General features: G+C 43.9%; 1 protein-coding gene across 3 annotated transcripts in view; it reads left to right on the top strand.

Moving 5' to 3' along the window:
• LOC308404003 (whirlin-like) overlaps window positions 1-12,395 on the top strand; it is a 64,476-nt gene extending 52,081 nt beyond the window's left edge. Inside the window, exons 6-11 of one of the 3 annotated variants that reach the window (XM_080893828.1) lie at window positions 445-630; window positions 734-925; window positions 3,870-4,578; window positions 6,618-6,793; window positions 7,362-7,490; window positions 9,445-12,395. In XM_080893828.1, the coding sequence (XP_080749954.1) occupies window positions 445-630; window positions 734-925; window positions 3,870-4,578; window positions 6,618-6,793; window positions 7,362-7,490; window positions 9,445-9,621 (1,569 nt within the window). In that variant the 3' untranslated portion in view covers window positions 9,622-12,395. Of the gene's footprint in view, window positions 1-444; window positions 631-733; window positions 926-3,869; window positions 4,586-6,617; window positions 6,794-7,358; window positions 7,491-9,444 lie in introns of those variants that run through there. The other 2 variants (XM_080893827.1, XM_080893829.1) reach the window with 2 other exon arrangements.
• Window positions 12,396-20,417: the final 8,022 nt, after the last annotated feature.

The raw sequence follows: 20,417 nt of genomic DNA, 5'->3' as shown, positions 1-20,417 counted from the left end.
GCTGAAGGAAGGACAACACTCGGTGTATAAATCCACAATCATTTTATTCCATACAATTCTCATTATTCCATACAACACTTTTGCGCAATAACCATCCGGGAGCGCGGGAGGGTGTCCGCCTGATCTCGAAGTGTCTGAGCGTTCCTCACATTCTTATAGCTTCAGCCCCCCCCCGTCCTAAAACCTAAACATCCACATTCTTTCTCTCTCTCAGTGAGCCTGAGTTATGACCTTGGCTTCCTGCGCAGTCTGTTCTGTTCTTTTCTAATAAGACAAATAAGGTGATGACACTCTGAAAACAGTATTTCTTATAACTCAGCAGTATATGAAGAATTTCCATTGCATGTCACAGTCCTTGTAGTATTAGACACAATGACAACATGTTTCATCTCTCCTATATTTGATTCCATCATTTTTCACTTGTCAAACTATTGCTCCATCCAGCCAGCAGGATACAGAGGTGTGGGCCCACCCAGTGCTCAGGTGTCACTGGAACAGCAGGCCTACATGTTGCTGACAGATCCAGAGAGGCAAACCATGGCCTACTACCTGCAGGAGTACCAAGAAGGACATATAGGAGTAGAGTCTCTGACCATGGCTCTGTTTGAGCTTTTCAATACACATGCAAAGGTACATCGCTACACATCACCTGACTCCATGTCTGTATAATCCTTTCTTCACTGTACTATAATCATATCTTATTTTTTTTGTTTTGTCTTCTTCTTTCTGCCAGTTGTCCATGTTGTCTGAGATGAGGAGACTGGTGGCGCCACAGGATCTGGACGTGTATGATAGACTGGTGTTGCAACATGGAAGGGAGTCTCACCAGTCCTGGCGTGGAGGCCTAGAAGTGTGGCAGTCTCAGGGCCACTGTAGCCATATAGCCCCTGTGATCCATGATGCAGAGCAAACCATCCCTGCTATGGTTGGTCCTTTATTTATTTATTTTAAGTACATTGTGTGGTGTAATGCCTTTAATCTTTTGATTTGTCTTGAAGTGAAGTGAAGTAATCGCTACCTTATCATGGTGAAGGGGTTTGTGTGTCCCAGGAATCCCCCGGGCTATGTCGATAGGGGGCTTTTGCCCCTCGGTAGGGTCTCTCCCATGGCAAATTGGTCTTGGATGAGGAACCACACAAAGGGTGATTCACTAGACCCTTATGTGCACACAATCAAGGGAACAGTTCACTCTGCCCGAGATAGAATTACCTGGGTACCCCCCTGGAGCCAGGCCTGGGGAGGGTGCCCAAGGAAGAGCACCTGCTGGCAGGGCCTTAGCCAATGGGTCCTGGCCTGGTGTGGCCCAAATAAGGGACATGGGCCACCTTTCCAATAGGCCCACCACCCGCAGGATGCGCCGTAGGGGTTGGGTGCAGTGTGGGCCGGGTGGTGGCCAAGGGCAGAGGCCCTGGTGGACAGATCCCTGGCTACCAAGGCTGGCAATTAGGACATGGAACATCACCTCTCTGGTGGGGAAGGAGCCTGAGCAGGTGCGTGAGGTTGAGAGGTGCCCCAGACCCTTCGGATCAGAGAACAGGTCCTGACTGTCATCTGCGCTTACACAACAAACAACAGCTCAGAGTACCTGGCCTTCTTAGAGTCCCTGGGTGGGGTACTCGAGGGTGCTCGCCCTGGAAATGCTGTTGTCCTGCTGTGCCTACAGTGAGACCTGAAACGGTGTGATTGGGAGGAAAGGCCTGCCTGATCTGAACCTAAGCTGTTCTGTTACTAAACTCTTGTGCAAGGATATTTGGCATGTAGGCTGGAGCAGCCAGGGATTAAACCACCCTGAAGCAGTCAAATAATTTCTTGGTAGCAGGACCCCTGGGGTGGGTAGGTTCCCAATGAAAGGTGAAGAGTCTGGATATTGTAGGGCTGTCTTATTTGATATGCCTCTACAAAGTTGTGTGGACATCAGGGCCAGTACCTCTGACTTGGCAGACAGGGGTGGTGGTTCCCAAGAAGGACTGGAGGCAGGCTCCTACTATAGTTTGTCAGCCTCCCCGGGAAAGTCTATGTCAGGGTGCTGAAAAGTAGAGTCAGTCTGTTAGTTGAACCTTGGATGCAGGAGGAACAACAGTTTTTGTCCTGGTCCCAGAAGACTGGACCAGCTTTTTATCCTCTCAAGGATATATGAGGTTGCATTGGAGTTCGTGCAGTCAGTTAGATGTGATCTATGGACCCAGAGAAGGCATTTGACTGTGTCGCTTGGAGTATACTGTGGGAAGTGCTTCAGGAGATCAACAAACGGATTGGTGCTGCAGTTGCAGTAATGCAGACGCTCTATCGCTCTATTGTGGTGAAAAGAGAGCTGAGCGTAAAACCAAAGCTCTCAATTTACTGGTCACTCTACATCCCTTCCCTCACTGATGGTCACTAGCTCTGGGTAGTGACTGAAAGAGCAAGACTGCATATATAGGCAATGGAAATTAGCTTTCTCCAAAGTGTGGCTGGCCTCTCCCTTAGGGTGAGGAACTCATCCGTCTGGCAGGTTCAGAGTTAGAACCACTACTCCTAGACATCGAAAGAATCCAGCTGAGATGGTTTGGCCAATTGATTAGGATTGTCTCCTGGGCACATCCTGGTGAGGTGTACCAGGCATGTCCCACCAGGAAGAGCCCCTGAGGACCCAGGACATGCTGGAGAGCTTCTATATCTTGGGTGGCCTAGAAACATCTTTGTTCCCCCAGTTACGATGGAGGTGGCTGGGGAGAGGGAGGTTTGGGCTTCTCTGCTTATGCTGCTGCCCCCGCGACCTGACCCTGGATAATTGGAAGACGATTGATGGATGGATGGATGGATGGATGGATGGATGGATGGATGGATGGATGAATGGTTAACTCATGCTGGTGGACAGTTTTGTGTATGCCTGCATTTCAAATACATCCTTTAATGTGAAGATTTCATACTTTAACGTTACATATATAAAGTGTAGTGTGATGGTCTGTGTCTGTTTTGATGCCCCAGGAAGACTTGCTGTGGTAAATGGAACCATGAATTCTGCTGCCTACCAAAATATCCTAAAGGAAAATCTCCAGCCATCTGTTTATGACCTTAAGCTGCAGCGCACTTGGGCTCTGCAGCAGGACTATAACCCAAAACACACCAGCAAGTCCACCTATGAATGGCTTAAGAAAAACAAAATAAATACTTTGGAGTGGCCAGTCAAAGACCTGACCTGCATTTTTAAGGTCATGACACAACATCTCAATCAGATTCAGGTGTGGCTGTATTACAAAAATTCTGCAAAGATGAGTGTACCAAGATTCCTCCATAGGACTGTAAAAGATCCAATATCAGTTATTGCGAACGCTTGATTGCAGTCGTTGCCGCTAAGGTTGTTGCAGTTATTAGGTTTAGGTGGAAATCAGTTGTTCCTTTTTTTAGTTTAGATTTCACTACATAGGTTTGGATATTTTCCCCTTTATAATAAACACCTTCATTTAGAAACTGCAATTTGTGTTTACTTGTGTTATGTTTGTCTACTGTTTAAATTTGTTTGATGATCTGGAGCATTTAAGTGTGACAAACATACAAAAAAAAACAGGAAATCAAGAACTTTTTCACATCACTGCATTTGCTTGTACAAATATCTAACAGTTTATCCGCCTTTACATAATTAACAGTTCTTAAATACATGTTTTTCTGTCTTTACGTTAATCTAACCTTGTTCTGACTCTCTGTACTCAACATGCACCATGTGATGGCTACAGATGTTCTCATTTTATTTTTCTGAAAAAGTCATTAGTCCGTGACAAGCTGTGTTTCTAAATATACAAGATCTAAAATCTTAAAGATAATGATTAAAGAGGCAACATTCACTATTCATGTTGGATTTTTGTATGTCACTGCCTTTTTCTGAATGACAGGATGAAACGCAGGCTTCAAGTGAACCTCTTCCACCCTTCAGAGCTGCTTCTGTCCAGGCCCAAAGAAGACCATTCCCGGAGAAAGAGTTCAATTGCAAGCCTTCAGCCAAAGTGGTGCAGCCCATTTCTTGCCTGCTCGTCACTGGTCCCACCCATTTACTCCAGGACTGTCCCCACAAGCCTATCAAATCCCTTCCCACCAGCCAACACCAGCCAAAACCAGCCTCCCCCCACCATGCATGCCCTGGTCCCACCCACTACACTTCCCTTAATTCCCTTCAACACACCTGCCAGAATTCCTTCCAGCTCTCTGATTCTGAACACCACAATAATCCCCATTTTGATTACCATGTCCACCATCATAGCCAGCCCATTTCAGGTCACCACACCTGCCCAGGTTTCCTGCATTACCGGGACTTGCCCAGCTCTGCTAAACCAGAGGCATCTATCAAGTTTTCTTCTAGATCCAGCTCCTATGAAAAGTCTTCCGTCTTGTCAATGTCTGCATCCTCTTCAAAAGCAGCAACTCCCCTGCCATCCCCTCAACCATCTCATCATCCCTCACCATGTCCGTCCCCGTGCCCCTCTCTCATCACGCTTGCTGCTCCATCCTTTAGCGCTGACCAACGCTGCTCACCTGCTCTCACACAGAAAGTCATTGTAACAGAAATGAACCGGCTATCAGCAGATGCCAGACCACAGCAAAGAGGTAAATGGTGTGTATGTAATACTTTTCTGCTGTATTTGAGCACACAAATGTTCTTAAAGCTTGTCTCATTCACCCATTCAGACACACTTTTGTTTAAAAGCTTTTGTCTATGCCCAAGCACTTTTAACCAACATTCTCTGATGGATCCATTGGGGGTAACTTGGAGTTAAGTAGGTACACAGTCTGTGTCTCTGTGTGTTTGTGTTGTTTCTCAGTACAGAGAAGCACTCAACTTGTAAAATGTATTAGTAATAACCAGAACAACACATGTTTTGTGACTAGAAACATGTAGGCGGTTGCCCTGCTTATATCTTGATGCGTGCTCAATCATCCAGGGGAGGAAATCCCCAAAAGTTGGTTCTGTTCATCTGGACATGTTCAGTGGGAGAAACATTTCATCATCATCCAAGTGACTTCTTCAGTCTCAGCTGACTGCAGGTTTACACAACCTTATAAACAGTACATTTGCACAATGTACCTCTGATCAATGGCCATGAGTCCCATTCACAGAGAGTTGGGGAATGGCTGCAATCACAGCATTGTAAGATGGTGACAGATGTACCTTTAGGCCCCTCCTCCATTCAGAGATGGTCTTTCCCTTTTCACGTAAATGGCCTCCTTGACTCCGCCCTCAAACCAGCGCTCCCCCCTGTCCAGGATGTTACATCCTCATCATTGAAAGAGTGTCCACTGGCCTGTAGGTGTGCATAGACTGCAGAGTCCTGGCCTGACGAGGTAGCTCTTCTGTGTTGTGCCGTCCTCTTAGCCAGAGGTTGTTTGGTTTCCCCGATGTATAAATCCTGCCAATCCTCCTGCACTTACCAGCGCACACTATGTTACTCTGTTTGTGTCGGGGGACCCGATCCTTGGGGTGGACCAGTTTTTGGCGCAGCGTGTTTTGGGGTTTAAAGGTCACAGAGACCCGGTGTTTAGAAAAAATGCGTCTCAACTGCTCTGATACTCCTGACACGTACGGGATCACTACAGGTTTTCACTTAGGCAGCGGTTGTCCTTCTCTCCTGGATCGGCTGGAGCTTTCTGTAGGTGCCTTCCCAGCTTTGACAAAAGTCCAGCTGGGATAACCACATTTACTCAGGGCCTTCTTGATGTTCTTCTGCCTCCCTGGCTGCAAGGTCTTAAACAATCAGGCCCCATCTTATCTTAATGACCTTGTAGTACCATATCACCCTATTAGAGCACTTCGCTCTCACGCTGCAGGCCTACTTGTTGTTCCTAGAGTATTTAAAAGTAGAATGGGAGGCAGAGCAATGGTGAGGGAAATTCCACACACACTCCTCTTCTGCCCCGCCACACTTGTAATTCACACACACTCACGCGCAGGTAGTCCAGGGATGGGAAACACAAACAAACCAGGGAATCTAGTCATGGAGACAGATGAGAGAATCAACACTAGGAAAGCCACGAAGGAAACACTGGAGATAATTTTACAGCCGGGCAACACTAGGATAGTTGCTTAACGTTCCAGTGACGAGAAACACCGAGCCACCGTCTTGAATGCTGGCCAGGAGAGGCGGGAATCATGAGCCACAAGTGAGCAATCGCTAGAGAGAGCGAGGGGGAAAAACAACAACAAATACCTGTAGCCTGTTTGAGCCAGCCGGGGACACAGGGACCATGACAATTAGGCTTAAGACATTCCTGTTTGATAAAGCACAGAGTTTAGGTTGGATCCGATGATCCTCAATGCTCCATTAGTTCTGCTGGAACTGGTGTAGGTTACTGGGAGATTCCCATGATGCAGTGAGTGTTTCTTCTTCAGTCACCCTTTTCACTCACTGTGTGTTTAGAAACCTCTCTGCATATAAACATTAGTTACTATTAATGTCTGGCTCTCTTCCACGGTGTGTCTTTGTCCTCACCCCAACAATTGTGGCAGATGGCCACCCCTCCCCGAGCTTGGTGCTGGTGGAGGTTTCTTCCTGTGGAGTTTTTCTTTCCCACTGTCGCCAAAGCGCTTTTTTTCTATATAATTAAATTTGAATTAAATTCAGTGTATGCTAGCTAACTCCTCCCCCCAGGGGCCACCCTGTCACAGTTGTCAGACAGCGGCCAGACTCTGAGTGAGGACAGCGGGGTGGATATAGCAGAGGCAGGAGGCTTCAGTAAAGATGGCAGCCCACGACCTAGCAAAACTCACCGGACCCATCTGGAACAGCCAGGATTTCATGCACTTTCTCCAGGGATTGGCAGACAAGTGAGGGTTTTCATTACTAAGCAATCTTTCAGTAGCATATTTTTTAATGTGTTCAAAACAAGCAAATTAGTGCTGGTGTAAACCCAGTTTTAGTTTGTGATTTCAGAATTCACTGGATCACCTCTTTTGTTGCTTTAATTTCTATTTTAATCGGTCAAGTTTGCAAAGTAAAACCACAAGTTCTTACCAACAAAAGCAGAGGGAGATTAAAGTAATCTCCTTGGTGATTGTTTATACAGCTGTCTATGATTGTGATCTTAAGACCTGAAGTTACTTTGTGGGCACCTAAACAAAACTCTTAAAAGCTTTATTGAATTCAAAGGAAATCTTGTTATTAGCATTAGGCTAGAACACGCGAGGGAAAACAAAGGGAACACAGTAACATTAGACTCAGACGCATTGATGTGTAAATAAGGCTCCATCACCTGAAGAAAATGAAATGTTGTTTACTATATTGAGATTTTCAGATGTTCACCTACAAGCTAGTGGCTAAATTGCATGCAGTAAGATGCTACTTCTTGCTCACAAATATATTTTTCTTAGCTCTCCTTGCTTTGTTTCCCAGCAGTCTCCTTCACCTGTACCAGTGCCTACTGCTGTGCTGGTGCGAGTGTTGAAAAATTCAAACACCTTGGGCATCGCAATAGAGGGTGGAGGAAGTACACGCCAACCTTTGCCTCGCATAGTCTCCATTCAGGTAAGAAAGCGTTAGAAGGTTTCAAGTAAGTCACTGTTTAAAGTCTTCCAAGCAACAAAATGTACTGAAACTGCAAAAAACAGTAAAACATAAAAAGAAAATCCTCTCTCGCCCTTGTGGGTGATCCATCCTTCAAGTGTGAATTTCAGATGTTGTTCCTGGGATCTGCTGGAGCCCCTCATCTAGCTTGGGAGTCACTGCACTGAGTGCTCCGATTACCACTGGGACCACTGTTACCTCCACCCTCTTATCTTCTCTGAGCCCTTGATGCTTTTCAAGCTTCTTGTGTTCCTTCTTCCTGATGTTGCTGTCATTCGGTATTGCTATGTCCCCTCAGAAGATCTAGTAGATGATGTGAATGCAGCACTATGGAAGATATCTACCACCACCATTACTGAGACTAACAAGCTGATCTACAGCATGGCAGCAGCAATCAGTGAGAAGCTTAGCTACAAGTTGAACAAGGAGCAGTACCCTGCATGCAGAAGGAGACTAGAGGCCAGGATCAAGGTAGAACGGGGGGTAGCCAACTATCGGAGCTGCTGAAAGGTGCAACAAAGGAGGTGCCCAAGAAGTGCAGCAAGCTGTCCATAACTGAGGCCTTGGAAACTGCAAAGCAAAGTCTCACAGCCTTGGCCAGCCGCTTGAAGACATACACCAGAAAAATAGAAGGCTGCAGAATAAACCAGCCGTTCTTCACAGAAGCAGCCAAGGTGTACTCTCAGTGGCAGGTAACAATATGAGAACAGCACCACCAAGGCTGGAGACCAGGGGTTGGCAACCCTGGACATGTGTGCCACAGCTGACATGTGAAGGGTTAACTGATGGTACAACCAAAGCTGGACTGGCAATCGGCCCACCGGGCATTTGCGATGTGATTTTTTGTTTTTATGGGCCGATGATTTTTTTTGTTTTGGGGGGTTTGGGTTTTTTCTTTGTAGTGGTATAAACAATAAAAGGTGGTGGATTGGTCAGGATCTGGCCGGTGTGTAAAAATAAGTCAGTTGTTTGGTGGTGGCTGTAGCGGAGCTTCCACAGAGGCCAGTGGGTGGATGAGGGAAGGGGAGGCAGAAGGAGGAGAGACGCGAGGCGGCCGCCGGTCCGAGTGTCAGGTGAACTGAACTTCAGGTAAGAAGTTATGACCTGCAGTCTATCTGGGTCAGATATGAACCAAGTTTAGGTGGAGTTTATTTTCGTTGTGCTGGGAGAAGGACGCAACCCATAACAGCAATGCTGAGTGACTAGTGGATCTAAGAACAGACCACAGCAACCTCGCTGAACAGGGCCCAGTAATCATCACAGTGGCAGACATCCCAGATGAAGAGTGAAGAGCTGGACAGCACCAAGCCCCGACATGGTTCACCATAGTCACGTTTCATCACTCACCCAGGTGACTTCTTCAGTCTCAGCTGACTGCAGGTTTCCCCAATCTTATAAACAAACTTTTCACTGGCAAGTAATGTCCCGTCACAGCAGAATGGAATTCCAGCAGTGATAGGAATGAGCGCAGGAAACCCTGGCGTCTAGATGCAGGTGGTGGAGATCAAGATGGAGGCTTGAATGGAGCCTGAGTTATATGGGAGAGACATCTTCAAGGCAGACGAACAGATGAACAGTGAGATTTAAAGTGCGCAGAGTGGAGGCTGAAGAAGGCTGAAAGATGATTTGACTGGACCAGTGATGTCAGCAACGAGTTTGAAAGCATGGGAAAGCGTGACGCATGAATTAGTCACCAGACACGAGGGAAGCAGGCAGATGTGTGATTACACATCTGCCTTATTGAACTAATCATAAACTTTTATTTATATCTTAAATTCAGTCCAAGTGTGTTTCAAGCTATAGTTGCCTTGGACTGTACTGTAACTTCAAGAACAACAAACTGTTCTGTCCATGAGCGCCTTAATCCTGCTAACATTATTGTCTTTCTATTCTTCTCTCATGTTCCCGCTGACAGAAAGGAGGCTCGGCTCATAACTGCGGCCAGCTGAAAACTGGCCAGGTCATTCTGGAGGTTGATGGCATCCCCTTGCAAGGCCGGGAACACAAAGATGCTGCCAGGATCATCGCTGAAGCCTTCAAGACAAAAGAAAAGGGACACATTGACTTCCTGGTAGTTGAGCCAGGGCTCTAGTATTGGAACTTTGCACTTTATGCAGCTTGGTTTAAGAAAACACTGTTTTACGTGAATGATGCTAAACTCCATATGGTGTTGTCCTATAATCAAGGCTCATATTTTATTTTCAGGGAAAGGATTATTGGACTGATGTATCAGGTACTTGTTGATTGCACTCTACAGAAATTTGCACAATTTAAAGTAGGTAGTATGATAACAATTGTTATAAATACCTGTGCTATTTGCAGTTGTTTAGTTTTTTTCATTTTATTTGTTTCACTAGAAGAGCTATTAGCACTAATTGATGCTACAGCAAGTAATACTGACAACAGCCAATCATGCCAAAGTGAGTGAACCTGGTCTTTGTATGCTTTTCATTGTTTAGAGAATCCAGAGAAACAGAACTGTTTACAGTCTCTTATGGCAAAGAGCAACAGTATTATTGCACTTACCAACTTAGCATGTAGAACTTCAATACAAGCATACAGTTAGGTCAGATTAATTGCTTAATTAGAAGATCCATTATATGGACTAAAATGTTGGGCCACCTATACACTTTATCTTCAGTAGCTTTTAATACATCTCATTCCACAGTTATAGGCATTGATATGGAGTCGGTCTGTCCTTTGAGCTTCCACAGCTTCCACTTTTCTGGGAAACCTCTCTGCAAGGTTTTTCACGTGTCTGTGTGAAGTTTTGCCCATTCGTCTAGAATAGCAATTCTGAGATCAGCCACTGATGGTGGAAGAGAGGACCTGTGTCACAATCTCCATTCTAGTTCACCCCAACAGTGTTTGATGGGGTTGAGGTTGGGGTTCTGTGCACTGTATGTCAACCAATCATGCATTTCTGTACTTTGCATTATGGTAAATGGTGAATGAACTGATTCCTATATAGCGAGCTGTTGTTTAGTGAGTGAAAGCTTACTGAGCTGTCAGTCAGACTAGAAAAATGCTTCAGTCCATTTTGGTCCATTTTAATTGCTTCTAAGATTTCCAGTAATAAACATAATGAGTACCACGTGATCACAACTGGCAGGATTTAGTGATAAAAGCCAATTTACAATTAAAGATGACCAAGCAACTCAAGCAGACTAATAAGTAATAAGTGTTTTTTCTTTTTTAGTGACACTAGTTTTACAGTATTTAATAGCTCCACACAAATACAAATGGAATACTATCTTGTACATATTACATGAAAAACTAAAACAGTTTAATTCTAATAAATATTATAATAACACTTTATTATATTATTATAATCCTACTCCACCTTTAACTCTTTTTTTTCACCCAGCTGTATATGTTTGTGCCATCCTCACCATGAAACCATGTCCAAACACATACTGTAGATATCAGTGCGAGTCTGACATGAATCACCATATATGATTATGATATTCATGTTTATACAGAAAGCAGTTTAACCAACTACTTACTGAATGGAGGAACTCACAGTTTGCCCATACAGCTGTTGCTGAAAATCATCTAAAAATGATATAAAATCACTGGACGTCATCATCAACAGTGAACTGCATCACTCCTAATTAGAGTTTACATGGATTTATTGCAAAACTGTTGAAATAAAGTGCTTTGGCTTTACTGGGGATACTAACAAAGTTGATTAATATTTATAAAAGATAAAATCATCCCTGTTCTTATCATTGATAAATACTATGAAATATTGAATGATTGTATAATGAAATAGCTACAGAAAAGAGTGATGCTTCTGAAAAAGTAAAAATCATTTCAATGTCTTAGTCTTAAAATGGTTGTGAAAGGTTTTCAATCATTCATCAGTTGAAGGGACTGACTGACTCATGTTTTGACATATATGGTGAAGCTTTCGATTGTTGCTGTCTTTTGTTGAGTCTGTGAGTTGCAGAGAAAACTGCAATATGAGTGATTTTTCTGCTATGAGAATTGTACCAAAATGATTGAGTCCATAAATGTCTGGGAACGTAGGAAACTAGTTGTTGGACTTTTGGGAGAGAAAACCTGTTCAGGCAGCCGATACACAGACGTCTTTTATTATAAAGCCTTGCTGTTTTAATAGACACAGTGTGCCACTTAGCATTGTGTTGCTGAAACATGTACGCCCTTCCATAACAAAAGGTCAGTGGCAGCTTGTCTTGCACACTCATCTCCCATCAGTCTACCATCAAAGACCGGAGGTTTATCCACAATGTGCATGCACAAACAACCAGAAAAAGCCTTCTCAGCTTGACAGGTTCCAGTGTTTGTTAAGGAGACACTTACACACCTGTGAAATCAAGAAACACTTTATTTTAAAAATGGGATCTAAGGCAAGAGCAGCTTTCAGCAACAACAGCCAGTCTCAGCTAGAAAATGGTAGTAATGTGAACAATGGAAGCAAACAGACAAGAAGCAGTTGTGAAACATGAAAGGTTTCGCTTTCACTTTGGTACATGCTTAATGGATGCCTTCAGATCTGGTCTGGTCCTGATGGAAAACCGTTGTTTTAAAGATTGAAAAATATGGGTTTTTGAGATTTGCACATCTTTGCAAAATCATGACCTAATTTTAAAACTTGCCAGACACAAAATGACTTTGTTATGTCCTGAGCTAATAAAAAATTAAATCGGAAAGAGTTAAGAAAAGGTAACTCGTAGATTCTTCAAACAAGCACCACATATCCCAGTTGTTCTCTTGGCTTGGTTTGGTTTTGCTGCCGTCACAGATGTCATGAAGTGTGTGTGTGTGTGTGTGTGTGTGTGTGTGTGTGTGTGTGTGTGTGTGTGTGTGTGTGTGTGTGTGTGTGTGTGTGTGTGTGTGTGTGTGTTGAAACCAAAATGAACTGAGAGCAAACTGTGTCTCAGTTCAAGTATATTGACTTTATACTGTTTTTAAAGACATTTTACACAGTGTTCAACCTTTGTAGAAAAAGGTGATTGTGGCTGATTTTCCTGTAAAAGATCTGCTGTTTCCTATTGTTACTTGACCTTAGGGGAAGAGGAGTGCTTGACATGAAAATGTCCATATCATTATTATTATTATTATTATTATTATTATTATTGTTATTGCCAAAGGTGAGAAAAGAGGATAAATGGCCTATACAGTAGTGGCATTCAGACAGCACTCAAATAGGAAAGCTTTCATATTGGTTACATTCTTACCTTTTATAGTCTCTCAGTTACAAAAATGATTCAACCAATTGATTGATGATTCAACAGGAACTTCCAGTTTTTATAAATTTAGCTGACACTAACAATACACCGTAGTTGGTATAGTTTTGGAGCAGTGGTTGTAAACCTCTGTTGTAGAAAAAAGTAGAGGACTCAGTCAGATCTGGGACTTTGCTATGTTCTATTTAAAGTGTTTATTAATTCCATAAGACATGGTGGTCTTGGCCAGTGCTATTTATTATGGCTTTATTGTATTTTTGTAATCTTATAATCCCATCACAGTAGTATAGTGATAAGATCTGCTGCGAGTGTAGGGTTTGAATGTCTGGATTTATCAATGAAGTGTTGATTAGAATACTGTGCAATTTGAATAACGTATAAAAATCGTGTTTTTGTTTGCTTGTTTTTAATCATGAGCGCAAACTATTCAGACAACATATACATATATATATGTATATGTTGTCTGAAAAGACTTCACATATATTTATAAAGGTGTATATGGAGTAAGTGATGAAAGGATAAAGGACTTATATACACAATTATGTAATTACTTTGTGGCTGATGTAACTGCTAACATCCCTTCTAAGTTTTCTTGCCCTTGTCCAATCACAGCTGTTACACCATCAATAACTATTTAAAACAATTCACTTGTTTTTGTCTATAAGGGATCTCGCAGTATTCTTTGTGAAAATGATTGAAATACTCTTAAATTATCTTGAAGACTTAATAAATAAGCACTGTAATAAAACATACACCCTATTTACTTAATAAAATTAAGGTAACAGATTAAAAGCTGTCATGGTCCTGGTTTATGTTCTACTTGGTGTCTCTTGACCTCAGTCTTCCATAGTCACATCTCTGCATCTTCCAGCCTTCCCAGTCATGTACCCATGTCTGTCTGTGTTCTCCCCAGCTCCTGTGTCAAGCCCATGTATCTTGGTCTTGGTCTCTGTGTTTGTACTTCCTGTTTTATTCTGATAGTCTATTTCATGTGTGTTATGTTCAGTTTTCTGATTAGTGTCAGCTACGTTTCCCTCTGCTCTGTCACGCTCTCCCTGATTGTAGGTGGTGTCTCTGTTTGTCTGTTTTCCTTCACATCAGTGAGTCACTTTACTTACTTACTTACTTTAAAACGTTCTCTAAAACAGTGGACAGACCCACAGACCCATGACGCCCTTACCCAGTTAGCTAGCAGCTAATGACGCACTTCTTTTTTTTTTTTTTTTTTTTTTTGCCTGTCCCGTTTGGCTCTTTTGCATCAGAATTGTTGTCTAAAGGCAAAGAAAGATGCCCAACGGATTTACTTTACCAAACTGACCATCCCAGCCTTGCCGTAATGGTCCATTTGATTCACCTTTTATTGTTTATTTTATTTTCACTTACTGAATACGGGACAGACTTGACTGGGGGGAAAGAGAAACAGCTGAGAAGAGGGACGGGGGAGAAGGGCAAAAGACAAAAACCAACAGAACGGGCAGAGAAAAAAAAAGAAATAAAAAGTGCATATATCGATCACCTGGATCACCTGCTGAGAAAGAAAAAAGAAAACAAGCAGAAGAGAACAAGAGTAATAGAATAAACAGCATCACAATGATATATGGGAATATGACAGTAAATACTAAATATTAAACATTATTGTGCAGCACATAAGATCAACAGAACACAGTGTGCTTTGAGGTAGGAGCCAAAAAGGGTGTAGTTTGTGGGTGTGATCACCCGTGTGTACACCTGTGAGCATGGACGCGCTTGTTTTTTTAAAAGGTTCCTTCATGTAATGATCTGCTAGAGGGTGTGGGGGGGCCACAGCCCCGTCCTCCAGGGCATGAAGCAGGTATGGAGGAGATCAAAACTCCAGACATCCAGAGGCCCCCAGAACACAAGAGACCAAGGAAGACCAACAGAGGGGCAGCCGCGCCACTGTCCCAGAAAGAGCTGAGGAGAGTCCCAGATGAGGGCTCACTCAGCAGCCGCGGAGCAGAAGCCAGGGGGAGTTGCAGTGACGCGCCCGTGAGCTCTGCCGGCAGCCAGCCGTGCCTGAGTGACCGAGCCCCAGGCCGAGAGGCCGGGGGCACCCCACCTCCGAAGTGGCCCGAGCGAGCCCCAGGCTCCAGGCCCCGACAAGCGGCCGCCAAGGAGTGAGCCGGTGTGTACCTGGACGCCCACCCCCGGACACAAAGAACCACCAACGCACCGATGTCTGAGGGGGTCTGCCACTGGCAGGGGAAGTGGTGGTGGGGGGAGATAGGCCTCCAAACCTTGGAGGGCCTGAGATGTCCCCAGAGAGGTGGCGCCTGACACCCAACCTGACATATAGACACAGACATACAGGCACACACAGATACAAACATCCATTCCCACCCTCATGCTCTCATATGCACTCACTCCACACTCAACCAACGTGGAGACAGACATAAAGAGACGTTGTACACACGATCACACTCCCCAAGCGTACTCTACAAACCGGGTCTAGGTACCCTTGCCCCTGGAGGGGGAACTGCACCCAGACCCAGGTGGTGTTACCCTTTTCCCTGCGGTGGGGGGAGGCAGACCGCCCCGACTCCGCAGCAGCAGGAAGGCTCCACACTCCAGACCGCAGTCGGACGGCCAACTCCTCCTAGCCCCCCTGCTCCAGCAGGTCGCAGAGAACGGGGGTGAGAGAAGACTCCAAACCTCCCTCCACCCGCTCATTGTAGTGTTGATGCATGTGTGTTCTAAGGTGCATTTAAAACCCAGGAGGGCATGGAGCTACCTGCCAGAGAGCAGCAGGTAAGCGCATGGTCCCTCCTGCTAGCCCTCAATGTCTACGTGTATTTAAAATTGAGAGGTGGGCAACGACGCCAGGGGTGAGGTGTACACCCTGATGGTGATTTGGACTCCGTGATTGTGCCCACCCCCAAGATCCTATATGTATGTGTAATGAGAGTGTGAGTAATGTGAATGTCTAAGTTGTGGGATAAAATTGAGGCAGAGGCAGCCAGAAGGGGACAGAGGGGGGGGGGGGGGGGGATGCCTCCCCTGCACCCTGGTGACATACCCCTACTCCAAGGTCCTGCATGTGTGGGTGGTTGTGGTGGAGCGGGAAGAGAGAGGCAGCTGGAGATGGGGAGGGAAGGAAGGGAGGGGCAGCACACTTCAATGCTTAGTGCCTAGTGGGTCTAAGAGCAGCCATCACATCACAATCATCACAACAGCAGACATTTGGGACAATTAGCCAGGAAATGGCCGGAGGACCCACAATAAAATCACTCAAATGCGTGAAAATGTTCACGTGTCTCACGAGTGAGCCAGGAGCGGCCAATCAGCATGGGTTCTGGTGTGACTGAGAACCAACTGAGTGGATAAATAAGCTTTGGCCCACGTCAATGCCCTCCCCCTCAACTTGCCCACCAGGTAAGATAATTTTGCGTCATTGCTGGGAAATGAGCGTGGAGAAAAAAACAAAAAAGAAAAGCCCATAGCGACTCTGTGGAATTGGATAACTGAGGGGGATCAAGACGGGAGGGACAATGGTGCGGAAGGAATGGCATTAGGGACAGAAACGGGTTGAAGGCTTTGTTATGAAGTGAGAATTTTCTCTCGACCATCGCATCATTAGAAACTGAATAGACTGTTCATGGGCGCCCAGAACAGAATCCTGTTTTGAGATGGCTGCTCGGGCTGGATCTAGATCTGGGTGCATTCATTCAAGTTCGCACTGTCAATGGTAGGCCTGCAAGCCTGTTCTTAAATTCAACAAGACTTTATTACAGAACACAATAAGAGTCACGGGGGATAAGGTTGATGGGATACTCAAGTGTGGAGCTACACACTTAGGTGTGGTGCGTGAGGTTCAAGCGTGGTTTTCTGAAACAGAGGGAGAGGACTGTTAGTGGTGGCACTGGAAATAGGAGACGAAAGAGAGTCTTAATAATCTGATCTGGTACGGCTTAGTGTTGCTTCTGTTTTGAAATCTAGATCCTTGGTCACTGAAGCTGTCCTCCAGAGAAAACTCTTCTGTAACTGACTGTCTATTCAACACAAAGCTGTGTAGACAGATGTTTGAATCAGCAAGTGAGTTCTTTGTTCACTGCAAGTGGTCAGCTGCATCATCTTTAGATGGTACAGACACTAAACCATCATCCACGTATACATGCCTTCCACAAAGTTAACTGTATCAACACCATGCCTCTGTTCTGCTTCTCTGATGGCTCATCGTAGGCTGGAGGCTGCACGGCAGGAGACAGCCAAAAATGCCACTGACGTCACTATCCTTGTGCCAGAAGAAGTGGAGAAAGTTGACAGTGGGACCTGTGCGTGGCAACCATTTGTTTCTTGGTATCTCAGCAGCAAATTCTTCTGTGTTTTGGTGGGAGAAACCAAACAGCTTAATCTGAGTAGACACAAGCTGCTCCTGATTGGTGAATTCAAATTCAGCAGATTCAGACCAATGACTGTATAAAACAGAGGTTCCCAAAGTGTGGGGCCCGCCCGTTAGGGGGAGCGCAGAGCCATTGCAGGGGGGGGGGGGGGGGGGGGGGGGGGGGGGGGGGGCGCGGTATGAAAAGAAAAAAAAAGAACGCTTAGACACTGCTAGCATAACGGACATGTTTTTGACGGGGCTCTCACACAAACGCAAAGCAGGAGATGAAGCATCGCTGAATATGTTTCCAAACCAACTTCCTTCCACACCAAAGACTAGAAAATATGGTGAAGCAAATCTTCCCTTTGGCTTCACCTGCACAAGTGCCGAGGTAGGTCTCCCTGCAGGATTGGTTTTCTCTGTGAGCAGCGCTGGGCTGTTTAACTCACGGACAAACAGGATCCCACATTCGTGATTTTTAGTTCAAACACTTGTTGTAATGTTGTAAAACAAAGGGGGCCTAGCAAAAAAAGTTTGGGGACCACTGGTATAAAAGATAGTCACTGGTTGAGACTGAGTGTGACTTTAGTGTGTTCCTCTGAGTTATTGATTCTGTCCCTAGTTAGCTAACATAAACTAATGTAACTATATTAGCTGCAACCAACCAATCACAGAAGGGCTGACTTTTGGGCCAATGGCACCCTGAAGGGCTGCAAACGCTGACAACAGCCCTTTCGTTCATTTTAATTTGCTGACATTAATAATAATAATAATAATAACAATTATTATAATTAATGATTATTAATAATAATAATGCATGAACCACAGCACAAACCAAACCACAGGAAACGGTTAAAGAGGAGGTAAACGACAGATTCTACAAAAACATGTCAGCACAAAGCGCAGATCTCCCGTTGGCACGTACACAGACATGCTGTCAGATTCAGAAAACCGACATTTCAAAGTTTTGTCACAAGCAGCAACAGAAGACCAAAAGTACACAAAAGCTACAGGAGAAAAATGAAAACAAGATGCAACAATGATGTTTATAAAATAAAATAGAAGCCAGTACTTCATATCATAGGAATGTAAGGATGAAACACAGACACCACACTGTTAAATGTTATGCTACCAATGGTGGATTCAGACAGAGACCAAGATGAAATGTCTAATCGTGGGTTTGAGTCCTTTTTGCCGCCCTCCAATGAGACTGAAGAGATGTTTTAGTGAAAATATCGACTCTGCTGCTCTGGCAGAAAGAAACAATCCAATTTGCTTCTTCTAAACAGCTGGAAGCCTGTGCAGTTTACCACTGGCCAAAACACACTGGATGAAAAGAGCCTGATTACCCAGTGGGGTTTTAAATCAAGACTTTTCTGTATTTGTAGCTGTTGTGTGAAAGACACACATTTTCTATTCTTTGCACAGTTTGTGGCTGAAATACACTTGGCAACTTCAAGCATGACTGTTCATTTAAAGAAACCAAAGCCCAGGAAAAACCTGACGCATGTTAAACATGAGGCTGAGAAACTGGTATGAAGTCAAGATGCAGTGAGATCATGCAGCCATGATCAGCTGGTTGTCAACTCCCATGTTTGTTTGCACATTTCCAGCTGCTGAAATGCTGAAAACAGAAGCATCTAAGATGCTGAGCAAAGTCCTGAGACAGGCACAGGAAGCGGACATATCAACCCCCACAGTGCTGTAAACTGCTGAACTGCAGCATTTAACATTCTCTTCTCAAGCTGCCTGGAAGCTTCAAAGCTCCCATTCAGGGACTTGGCAATGAGCGAGAAGTCAGATCAGAACTTCTAAGTGCTGAAATAATCGTCACTGATAAAGTGTCCATGGTGTCAACACACCTCTTCGCCTTTGTAGATGCAAAACTCAAACAGTGCAAAGGGACTGACCTTCAGTTCTTAACGATTGACTGTCTCTTTATTTTGCTGATTGCTTCTTGCCATAATATGAGTTGTTAAATACGCTGTCAGCTGTGCACCAACATGACAGTTTTTTCTTTGCTATATAATTCCACATATCTTCAGTGTGTATATACAAACTAGAAAGTGGTAAAAATAAAGAAAAAGCACTGAAGCACCTCAGGCGTGTCCACACTTTGTCTGGTAGTGTAAATAATATCATGTTTCTGTGTGGAAATAAAAAAATAAGGAATAAATAAGAGTTTGCTATTGCAAAAAATAAATATTTTCAAGGTAGATTTTCAAATATTAGTATCAAAGTGTCACATTGCCAAAGCATTTGGTCCTTATGGTCAACACCAAACTTGAAGACCATAATGTATGTGACAGGTTCAGTCCTTCTTCACACCTCTCGATTTGTCAAGTGACCAACATTTGCATGTATTCTGCTATGTAACAGAATAACTACAGTGCTTAACATATTTATTAGACCACCTCTTATAAAAACAAGGAAAAACAAGCATTTGAGGACTCAACAAAAAACAATGTTTCATACAATTTATATCAGAAATTAACCGTTTAGCAGCATTTGGTATTTTGATGAAAAAACTATAATGTGCTTTACTATTGTTTTCTGAATTTTACAAAAGTACAATATAACAATCATAATTTCATTATCACATTAGAATTGTCTGTGCACTTTGCTGGATCAACCATTACAGAAGCTTAAAACTTTGGTGATTACCAGTACTGTGGCAGCTGTGGCATACACCTCACACTGGGTGGGGGTCTAATAAATGTATTAAGCACTGTGTATTTACACTACTGTGCAAAACTTTTATGCATGTGTGAAAAATTACTGTGAACAGAGAATGCTTTCAAAATAAAATTGTTGATCATTTATTTTCATCCATCAACAAAATGAACAAACAGAAATCTAAATCATATCAACATGTGGTGTGACCACCCTTTGTCTTCTTCTAGGTGCACGTGCACAGTTTTTGAAGGAGCTCGGCTGGTTGTTCCAAACATCTCGGAGAACTAAGCACAGATCTTCCTCACATCCTTCTGGGTCTTCATGTAATCCCAGACACACTCCATGATGTTGAGATCAGGGCTCTGTGGGGGCCGGACCATCACTTCCAGTACTTCTTATTCTTATTTTCACTGAAGAGAGTTCTTAATGATTTTTGCTGTGTGTTTGGGGTCGTTGTCCTGCTGCACAATACATTTAGGACCAATAAACAATCATTTATATTTCTGAAAGCGTTCTTTGTTTACAGGATGTTTCACAACTGCCTAAAACGTTTGCACAGTACTGTATATGTACATATATGAACAGTATATGTTCATATATGTACATATACATATACATATATGAACATATACTGTTCATGTTCTGTCTTTTAACCTCTGA

Source organism: Rhamphochromis sp. 'chilingali' (genome assembly GCF_963969265.1).
Source record: "Rhamphochromis sp. 'chilingali' genome assembly, chromosome: 10".
NCBI classification, from domain to species: Eukaryota; Metazoa; Chordata; class Actinopteri; order Cichliformes; family Cichlidae; genus Rhamphochromis; species Rhamphochromis sp. 'chilingali'.
The sequence above is the reverse complement of the archived record's forward strand: the minus strand, read 5'-3'. Positions and strand labels throughout refer to the sequence as shown.